Source organism: Leptonychotes weddellii, chromosome 7 (genome assembly GCF_054177405.1).
Source record: "Leptonychotes weddellii isolate Sample4059 chromosome 7, ASM5417740v2, whole genome shotgun sequence".
NCBI classification, from domain to species: Eukaryota; Metazoa; Chordata; class Mammalia; order Carnivora; family Phocidae; genus Leptonychotes; species Leptonychotes weddellii.
Window position 1 is genome coordinate 46,243,390 of NC_138375.1, and position 10,632 is coordinate 46,254,021.

At 47.2% G+C, this 10,632-nt stretch overlaps 1 protein-coding gene and 1 long non-coding RNA gene across 3 annotated transcripts in view; one reads left to right on the forward strand and one right to left on the reverse strand.

Moving 5' to 3' along the window:
- TTC1 (tetratricopeptide repeat domain 1) overlaps positions 1-10,626 on the forward strand; it is a 49,833-nt gene extending 39,207 nt beyond the window's left edge. Inside the window, exons 7-9 of one of the 2 annotated variants that reach the window (XM_081826277.1) lie at positions 745-799; positions 4,958-5,127; positions 10,436-10,557. In XM_081826277.1, the coding sequence (XP_081682403.1) occupies positions 745-799; positions 4,958-5,109 (207 nt within the window). In that variant the 3' untranslated portion in view covers positions 5,110-5,127; positions 10,436-10,557. Of the gene's footprint in view, positions 1-744; positions 800-4,957; positions 5,128-10,435 lie in introns of both variants that reach the window. The other variant, XM_081826278.1, reaches the window with a different exon arrangement.
- Positions 3,746-8,392, reverse strand: LOC145722599 (uncharacterized). Its single transcript, XR_014146967.1, has 2 exons — positions 7,866-8,392; positions 3,746-4,957 (listed from the first exon to the last, which is right to left on the reverse strand). It is a non-coding gene; the product is annotated as an uncharacterized LOC145722599 (long non-coding RNA).
- Positions 10,627-10,632: the final 6 nt, after the last annotated feature.

Genomic DNA, 10,632 nt, shown 5'->3' on the forward strand with positions numbered 1-10,632 from the left:
TTTTATTTTGAATTATTATAACTGGGTTGTTACTAAAATTGCAGAGTACTTAGGGCCAATTACAGAGCTAAAAGCAGCTATACAATAAAGACTCTAATCTAGATCATTGGTTTTCAAGTGGGATGATTTGGTTTCCAGGGACATTTGGCAGTGTCTGGAGACACTTTGATTGGCATGACTGGAATGGTACTCTTGGCATCTAGTGGCCAAGAATGCTCTAAACCTCCTACAGTGCGTAAGACAGCCCTCACAACAAAGAATTACCTAGTCCAGAATATCAGTAGTGCCAAGACTGAAAAACCCTGAGTAGGTGATTCATTTAGGGACATCCAATATTGATCTGACCCCTTCTCAACAACTTAGATTATACTAAGAAAGGACCTCAAATTAAAAAATACAAGTCAGCCAAAAAATTAAAAATATATAACCCATAATCCCACCACCTAAATATACCAATGTAAACATCTGGAATGTATTCTTTCAGAAATTTTTTTGTCTATGTATTTACCAAATTTTTATTGAGGTCCTCCCTGGGCCACTGTGCCAAGAACTGGGAATAGAGCAGTGAACCAAACAAAACCCCTGTTTGTGTAGCTCACCCACAAATACTTGTTTTTTTCTGTATTTAATAGGATCTTATATATGTACATCATCCGATCTGACTCACGTTACGCTTGTTTCTCAAATTCAAAATAAAGCCAAAAGATTTTTCACCAGCCCTTGTTTCTCCTCTTTTCCCCTCAGAGATTACCTAAACAGATTGAAGAACGTAATGAAAGGCTAAAGGCAGAGATGTTAGGTAAGTTTGCTTCCCTTACTTTCCCATGACCCTAGTAGCTAGGAGGCAGGGGTGAGGGACAGCAGGATTTGGGATTTGCTGGAGGAGAACACAACAGTTAGAAATAGCTTTGGGGCCCATCGTTTGTTGTATGAGCCATAGCAAGGTCTGAGCTGTCTTTGACTCCAGAAGGGTTAGAGTGGCTTAGAGAGGATGTCAGCTTTTGAAAAACTAAACTTCTATTTTGTTTTTCCTGAGAAATTTTCCTGCCTTCAAGAATGCAAACATGATTCAACCTGGGATCCCACTAACCTCTATTTCAGATCATGAATTACATGAAAACAGTTGAGTTTCTTCATTGAATAAACAACTTAAGTTTTTAATTTCATTAGAATACAGCTACTGCAAGTCAAAACCGTGTCAGAACCAACGGAATGTTTGTTTTGAAAATGGCTTTGAGAGTCCCATTAGTGTTTGAGAAGACACAAGAGGGCAGCAATTAGGAGTAAATAGTGAGGGAACAGAAGACTGAGTGGAGCTCAGGGAGGATGGACTAATGGTTTAGTTCTCGTACCTGCCAAAGCATGTTATAGTTGGAATCAGAGAAGCCCCCCATGAATAGTCTGCTTGACTAAGGGGAGTAAAGGTTCTTGGACAGACACCTGCCCAGTATATTCTGCTCATAACCTGATACTTCCCTCCTCAAGATCTGTTTTGTATTCTTCCTTAATGAGTATTTTCTAAATCCACCATATGAACTGAATTTAATATATTGCAATCACATGGGCCTAAAGGAAAAAATCTTAAAATAAATTGAGCTTGGCCATTTGAACATATTTTCCAAAGGATCACTCTGCTCGCAGAGCTGACTGAGAAGAAGCCGTCCATGGGGCTCCTGGGTGGCTCAGTCGTTAAGCGTCTGCCTTCGGCTCAGGTCATGATTCCAGGGTCCTGGGATCGAGCCCCGCATCGGGCTCCCTGCTCCGCGGGAAGCCTGCTTCTCTCTCTCCCACTCCCCCTGCTTGTGTTCCCTCTGTCGCTGTGTCTCTCTCTGTCAAACAAAGAAATAAAATCTTTAAATCTTTAAAAAAAAAAATGTAAACAATCCACAACCCTCTGGCCCCTGCTGAGAACTGTTTTTAGAGTTGGGGAGACTTCTGGAGCCTTCCCCAGTTTTTCCAAAAGACACTCTTTCCCTGATTTACATATTTAAATTTGACACTATGTTTGAGCAGAAAAATTATTTTGGAGGTGCTCTTTCTTCAAGGAAGAGGGAAAAGAGCACTTTCCACCTATTCTAACAATGACTTTTGTTTTAGAAAAAAGATAGTATGTGTACTTAGCTGAGCTGTATTTCATGCTGAAAGAGATGATGTCGGGCTGGCCATGGTGGACTTGGAGAAGACCCTTAGGCGTTGTGCTCTGGGTCCATTTTTTTGAGCCAATATGAAACCCTAAAGGGATGGATATAAACTGAATCTTGCAGCCGTTGTCAATTCCAGATGGAATCAAAACTTCATTTCTCCTTGCCTGGCTGCCTCAGTCACTCTAACTTCTCATGAGCTGAAGTTTCTGTCTCCAGGGCTTTGGATTTTACTTATATTGGCCTCTTCGTTTGAAATACTCAAGTTGAATTCGTTCTCAGTTGCTTCTGTAATGAATTCTCCTCTCATCAGACTTAAACAGTTTAAGTTGTTTGGTAAATATTATGTCAGTTTGTTGTTACACAGAAGCAGTATGAATGGCTAGACTCCTTTATCTTCTTCCTAAGTATAAAGATCACGAGTAAGATACTGCTTCTAGATGTTCCCCACCATCAGAGAGCCTAAAAGGGAGAAACCACTCTCTATATGGAATCTCAGCCCCACAAAAGCTTTCTGGAGTTCTTCCCTCCCTGTTACAGATGACATAACTGTGCTTTATGTGCTGTGAGATCCTTGGAGGCTACTCACTCTGCAAAACAATGCCACCCCTTAAATGTTCTGAGCAAGCTTTTTGCAGCGGACTGCACGATTTTTAGTGCTGGTTTCCCTGGAAATGCTTGGCTTCTACTGAAATACCAGCAGTTAAAGATTTGAAAAACTGTTCAACACCATTTGTCATTGGCATTTACGAAGTTAGGTAATTATTTAACAAGGTGAGCTTTTATTTAGGTTTGTTCAACAATCTTTGACTTGCTTTTTCAAGTAAGTTGACTTCCTTTTTGTTAGAGGAGCCCTGTAGTTGCCTCCATGGGAAAAAAAAATCCCAACTGGAATAATGAAGGGGGTAGAACATACTAAACATACTTGCTCCTCCCTTTCTAGCCTATCATTTAGAAATATCATTAGAACAAGCGTGGAGACCCAGAGTGGCCATCAGTCATAGTGCTGCAGTCCTTGCTAATCACAGAGAACAAGCATGTTGGCTTCAGATTTGAGGAAAGTGGTCAGCAACTGGGGTGTTTCCTTTTGTCCTTTTCTCTGGGAAGCTTAGCCTCATGGCCATAATAAGCCAGGAAATTTAAGGTTTAAAAGGACTTAGGGTATGGTCATTGGTGCTGGACAGAGCACCCAGGAGGCTGAGAGCTTTTTTAAGGGACTGGTAGTACTAGTTAGTGACCAGTGCCCTATTTATTTGGCTTTGCTCAAATCTAGTGATTTTACACTTTTTTTTTTAAATAGAACTTTTTATTTTTTTATTTTTTAAGATTTTATTTATTTATTGGAGAGAGAGAGAGACAGATAGCAAGAGAGGGCAGGAGCAGGAAGGAGAGGGAGAAGCAGGCTCCCCACTGAGCAGGGAGCCCGATGGCGGGGCTCGATCCCAGGGCCCCGGGATCATGACCCAAGCTAAAAGCAGACACTTAACCAAATGAGCCACCCAAGCGCCCCAGAGAACTTTTTAAAAAAATCTTAGGTGATTACACCAAATTAGAACAGCTAGTAAAAAAGGCAAGAAAAAAAATTTTTACATGAAATCACAACATAGAAAACAAGGAGTGGTATTTTATTTGTATCAGTTCAAATATATAGCATTTATTGTAATCAGAATAACCAGGCAAGTTTGAGGAACATAAAAATTTGAAATCGGATTTAGATGGTAGGCACAGCCTTATGAGTATCTGTATCTAATTTATTTCTGGTTTTGATTTCATTAAATTTTTGTCCACATAGGTAAACAGTAAAAACAGTTTCAAAGGTAAAACTGATGAGACATTTTCAGAATCCCTGAAGCTCCTCTGCTCAGCTGGAGGACACTGAGGGCAGATGTTTAGTGTATTGCTCTGCATTCAGGAGCATCTTGGGCAGCATGGCTGTTTAACCTTAAAGGGGAGACGGACGAGTGCCTTCCTGGGGTAGATTCTATACACAGTGCGCGATGAGGTGAGCCTCATCCTGGCATTGAGGTGAGCGCGAGGGCTGTGTACTTAGAGGCCAGATGATGATACTAATAGATCTCTGAATAAGCCTTGGTTGCAAATAGAAAAGAATGGGATGAAGACTTTTGTCATCATCGTTTGTAAATTGTGTTGTCCTATATCCTAGCCCAGCCATGAAATCTCAAACAAGTAGAATTGCTAAGAATCTGTACATGTGTGTTTGTAGTTCTTCCTTGATCTCTTGTCATCTTGTTGAATTGAACTGTGAGGTGGAAGATAAAGTTGTTTGCTTTCTCCAAAAAGTAACGTGGGCTATTTTCACATCATGTAAGAGAGACACTCCGCCCGGGGCAGCCTGTCCTGCCAATCACTAGAGACAGGTGTCCACAATTAGTTTTCAATATCAGGCTCCTGATCAAGATTCCACTGGCCAGCTACAAAAGCAAATTATCTTTTGGGGCTGGTTCGCAGAATGCATTGCTCAGACCAGCTTCACATGAGAACTCGTTCAGAATGCACGTTTTCAGGCTCCACGCCCATCCTACTAAATCAGAGGTCGGGGTGGAGCACAGTGCTCTGAGTTCCGACAACCCCTCTAGATGTTTCTGGTGCACACTCGCGTTTATCCAGCGCTGTGTGGGTGTGTGACTGATGCGTGGGGGCCGTGTGGGGGCAGCTCAAGAGAGGACCTAGAAGTGGGGATGGAGGGTGCATTGCAGGGATGCAGCCAGGAGTGGTCAGCCACTCTGCTCTGAGAAGTTCCTCCTGAGCAGAAGCAGCATGTCACTGAGTTTTGCCTTTCCGTCCTTGTGCTGTAGCTGCAGCAGAGAAAAAAGAAAAAGACATTTCAGAATGCACTAGACTTGAGATCTCAGACCGCTCTCTATGGCCAGCCATTCCTTGCCATGTTCCATTTCTGGTGTTTATTTGGACAAGCTGTCACTGGAGAAATCGAGTCAGCTCACTGTAGGTTGTCACCATTTACCAAGTGGGTAGGGGCTACCACCCAGGTCCTCGGGTGGGGTTATATCCCAGTAGCTGGTGGAGCTTGTGTTCTAACCGTTCCATGAGATGCTGCTCTTCTTACCTTAACCAAGAGCTGCCAGGTTCCTGTCCTGACCTGGAAAACCTAGAGCCACCCCTTGAAACTCTCTGACTCCCTAAAAGGAACCAGAGACCAGGGGGACTGGGCATAGCCCAGTAGTCCTTTCCTCTCCCGGACACCTGCACTGCTTCCTGCCCGGCTGCTCCAGCACACACCTGGGCCTTGTTCACCATCCGGCCCAGGTCTTCCCCTCATACTATCACCTCCTTACACCTTCTTGGAACATATTTCTGCTCTCCTGATTCCTGAAGTTTCTCCAGTGTTCATTCCTGACCACTAGCAACCTCATGAGCACACATTTGTGAACTGATTTAAGAAAACCATCTTGTCTGATGCCATGAGCAAAAACTATAGAAGGGAGCTTAGGAATAATTCATTCATTATCTTGGCAAAGATTGAACATATTCTTTTGCCTCTCCCTGTGCATTACATGCTTCTCTGCTCTGCATAGTACAGGGTTCTAGAATCAGCTCCCTTACCCAGGGTCACAAGAAAGTCCTGACATTGTCACTGACTCTTAAAACTGCTGAAGCCATACATGTAGATACCCTGGAAATCGAGGGTTGTTTTTTTTTGTTTTTCATATTTCTCTTCATGCGACGACCCTGCCTAATACTCATTATACATGCAGTGTTTTGTACTCCGGCCACATGAGTGCCTCTGAACCACTTCCTTCCTGCAGTTATTCCCTCAGGGAGTATCAGTGTGTAGATTCTCACTGCCCTACTCTCTGCCTCCTTTCCTGGTTGTCACTCCTTCAGCTCCTCTCAGGAGAATCACTCCCGCTTCTTTGACAGTTCTTGGTAAGGCTTAGCTCAGCCTCCGCTCACCCAAGAGCTCATATAGGCATTTGATTTGGCTGTGAATTTTTTTTTTTTTAAAGGTTTTATTTATTTGACAGAGAGAGACACAGCGAGAGAGGGAACACAAGCAGGGGGAGTGGGAGAGGGAGAAGCAGGCTTCCCGCGGAGCAGGGAGCCCGATGTGGGGCTCGATCCCAGGACCCTGGGATCATGGCCTGAGCCGAAGGCAGACGCTTAACAACTGAGCCACCCAGGCGCCCCTTGGCTGTGAATTTTATCTTCCATATTCTGTGCTGTCTCTTGATAAGCCTTTTCCTCAGAGGAAAGCAAGAGGCCGCTTCTGTGGCTTAGCGCCTGCCTCGTAAGAGGGAATGCCGTGTCAGGATTCCCTTGCATCCCACTGGGCCCAAACCCCAGGGATCTTAAGGACGTGAAAACAAATGGCATTCCTGGCTCCCCTCGGGGTAAATGGACACAGTTAGTAGCTCCAAAGAGAAGTTACACATAATGAGTCCATTGGGTTGTTGTGATACAGTGTTGCTTGGAGGCATAGAAACTAGTATTTATCAGTTCTGGATCCAGTGACAAGGGTTGTTCTCTCGTCCAATAAACATTCTTGTCTGAGCACAAGCAGTTTTGGACTCTTCTCTTTGCCTGCAGTCTAGGCTAACAGAGGAGATCCTAAGTTAGGGACATGCTGACACATTCCGGCTGAGCGATGGTGCCGGATCTGCTGCAAGTGGAAATAAGGCAACCTAACTGAGTGCTGCCCAGATAGGGAAGGTGTAGAATTTGGCAGCCAGTGGAAAAGGTGGCAGATAGGCTAATTTGGCAAATGATTCTGTCTTAGGGACCAGGAGGCTGCATTAGTCTGTGCGTGTCCAACCCGACTCTAAACAGCAGCAGGAAAACTCAGTGTGATTGTGTACGTATTTATGAGCATGACCTCTACTGAAGATGCTTCTCTGCTGTTATCATAACAAAAGATGAGTTTTCAGAAACCAAAAATTTGTTGGTTATACCGTAATGTTTTGCTCTGTTCCCTTATGTTCTCACTGGCCTTAGTCTGATTTCAGAGCTTTTTTTTTTTTTAAGGTCTTATTTTTTTATTAGTAGTACTTTTTTTAGGAGGTGGAGAGGGGCGGAGGGAGAGGGACAGAGAGAATCTTAAGCAGGCTCCACACCGAGGGCGGAGCCTGACGTGGGGCTCAGTCTCATGACCCTGAGATCATGACCTGAGCCGAAATCAAGAGTCGGATGCTTAACCGACTGACTGAGCCATCCGGGCGTCCCTTAAGATTTCATTTTTAAGTAATCTCTACACCCAACATGGGGCTCGGACTGAGAACCCTGAGATCCAGTGGCGTGCTCTGCCGACTGAGCCAGCCAGGCGCCCCTCAGAGCTGCTCTACCCAGCATTAGACGTTCAGATGTTTGTTCGGAGAATAAATGGCTTCTTTCCCATGACGTTGCACTCACTCCAGGGTCTCCTCTTCTGATTGATTCTTCCCTGTGGCACAGGAACCACAGACCTCTGGCCTGGCTCATAAGAACCCACCGGGACGTGCCCTTCCACCTGCCTTTGAGCCCACTGAACATACTGCCTGCCCTTGCCTGCCCTTCTTACGCATTTATTCACACCATGTCTGCCTGCATGCTCACTCCCTCTGCCTCAGGTGGCTGCAGTCCTGTCTGTCCTTGCCTGGTGATCCCAGTGCACACGCTTCCCCGAGAAGCTCTGCCGGCTCTCCCGTCCTCCCTGCCCCCGGGCACGGAGTCCTCCTACGACCTCTTCTGGCACACTGTGTCTCCGCTTACCTCTGCACCTCCGGCTTCCGTGTGTAGGGCTGGTCTTCCCCATTGCATCGCAGCTTCTTCTGGGGCGGTGGCCGTCTCCGGTCCCTGCGTCCCCGCCACACACAGCAAGATGCCACACACGAGAACTTAGGACCGTTGGTAACCTCAGGTCTTCCCTGGCGCAGAGACTTTTTCACTGTGTGTCTTTAGTAGGTGTCTCGGGCACTTCGGTCCGTTGTGTCATTGAGCAAGCAGAACTTCCTGTGTTCTGTTCTGTTCTGTTCTGGAGATAAGAGAGTGAAACTATTGTGGAATGGTAAAAAGGCTGAGAACGGAAGGACAAAGACCCATAGCCTCGTGTGTAGGTTGGGTCGTCAGGGAAACCGAAGCCAGGATGGGATTCGAAGTACAAGAGACTGACTGGGGAAGCACCTGCAGGGGGGCCTGGGGCAGAGAGCCGTCAGCTGCCTGTGGAGGAGAGACGGAAGTCTCACACAGCACCGCAGTGCTAAGAAAGTTCCAGCAAAGCCACTGAGGAGCCACAGTTGGCTGTCACAGTACCTGGTCTGCCCCTCCCGAGCTGGGTCACGGACGGGGACGCGCCACCCGCAGTGAGAGAAGCACGTTTTCCTGAGTGCCATCCACAGAGTCAGTGCAGCGAAGAGTGGCGGGCAGGGTCTGCAGCCAGTCAGGCAGAGGGAAAAGCTGCCAAAGGCCCTCCCTGTCCCTCTCCGTCTGTGCCCCTGCCGCGCCCCGTCAGCCCCGGTCCCTCGAGCGCTGCGACGTGCAGGCTGTCCTGGGACGCCTCCCTCGGCCGCTGGACTGAGCGTGTCGCAAAGGCCAAGAGCCAGCTTTACTTGGTAGCTCCCACTGTGCCGCAGAGTAGGGGCCGCCTCCGTGCACGGGGCACCCCGGCCTCGGCCGCCACTCCCAGCGGCCCCTCGAACAGAGGCTCATGCGGGCGGCGCTGCTCCCTCCGGCAGCGCAAGGTGAAGACCGCTTGAGATGCAGTCTCACTTGGCTCACTCCGAAGAGCCAAGGCTTGTGCCATCAGTGACATTTTATTCGGCTTCCCGCCCTCCTTCGTCACCCCCAGGATAGACTGCCAGGGCTCTGGGGCACTCCCGCTTGCCCGAGGACGCCGCTCCTCTCTGTGCTTGGTGTGGCCCCTCCCTGGGCGGCCGCCACCCGTGTGCAGGGATGGACTGCGCCCGGCACCTGTGTTCAGCTTAGGGTTGGGAAGCCTGCCTGCAGAATGGTCAGCCTGGGTTCTGGGAGCTTCCTCAGAATATGGTGAGCTTCTGGGAGCTAAATCTTAGACTGAGACCAAAAGTTCTTTCCATGAATTATGAGAAAATGCCTTGACATGTCAAGGTTATGTGTCTATAAGTTCTTTACCTGGGCTTTTCTTCAAGGTGGGAGGCCTCAGAGGGATAAAGCTGCTACACGTGGGAGGGCGGGAAGGAACCTGTAGCTCCGACGATTAGGGATTTCTTTCCCTTTGACCCCCATTCTCCTCTCCATTGGAAACAGACCTGCAAGAAAACAGTTCAGAGAGGGTCAAAACTGTATTCACCTATCCCAGCCAACATTTTCCAAAACACTCTTAGTTTCAAATATTCTAGCCCTTTGCCCCTGTAAATCTCTCAGAAGTCCTGAAAACTCCAGCTTGAGACATACAAACTCTGTGGCACTCATATGTGTAGAATCGGCATAAAAATCCTTGGTTATGGGCGCCTGGGTGGCTCAGTTGGTTAGGCGACTGCCTTCGGCTCAGGTCATGATCCTGGAGTCCCGGGATCGAGTCCCGCATCGGGCTCCCTGCTCGGCAGGGAGTCTGCTTCTCCCTCGGACCCTCCCCCCTCTCATGTGCTCTCTTTCTCATTCTCTCTCTCTCAAATAAATAAATAAAATCTTTAAAAAAAAAAAAAAAATCCTTGGTTATACCATGTGTCTCAGTTTTGGCTAATGGACATGAACTCACCTGTGATTAATGCGTAAAGCCTGGATCCTAGGGAGAAGAGACTGGACTGTTGTGGTGGGCAGTGCTGTCAAATGAACAAGAGTCCCCCGTCTCCCGAGAAATGATGATTTTGGTGTAGAAGCTCAGGCTTTCCTTGAGTCTGAACCCAGGCTTGGTAGCAGTCTGTCGAGTGGGATCAGATTCAGCAGGAGGCTGCAGCTTTCCACCAAGAACAGACTCAGAGGGTCCCCTGCCCTCGGCGTCAGGCCCTGGGGCCTGGCAGGGTACTTTCACCCCCCGGGAGCAGCAGTCCGGCCATCACTCATCCCAGGGCTTGTGTCCTTGGTTGGCTCTGGCCAGTCTGGACAGGAAGCTTTGCTTTCCCAGAGGGCACCAGCAGGGCTCCCTCACAGTCGTCTCCAAAAGCACAGGCGTGGGGATGGGTAGCCCTGAAGTGACCACATTGCCGAGGGGACTAAAGGTTTCACAGTTTTAAAAGCAGGAGTTTCTTTAACTGCAGAGAGATGCTCTTTATGTTTTCTAGTCAGATAATAAGGCAGGATCGGTTGGGTCTTCCTGCTTCTGTTTATTCCCCATATTTATCTGAATTTTCCCTTTTACATTGCAGGTAAACTAAAAGATCTTGGGAACTTGGTTCTTCGACCTTTTGGACTCTCCACCGAAAATTTCCAGATCAAACAGGATTCCTCTACTGGTTCCTACTCCATCAATTTTGTTCAAAATCCAAATAATAACAGATAACAAAGTTAACAGTAGCTTGTAAAGCTGGCTTGGAGATTGTGTGCTGCTTGCTATTAACAAGGG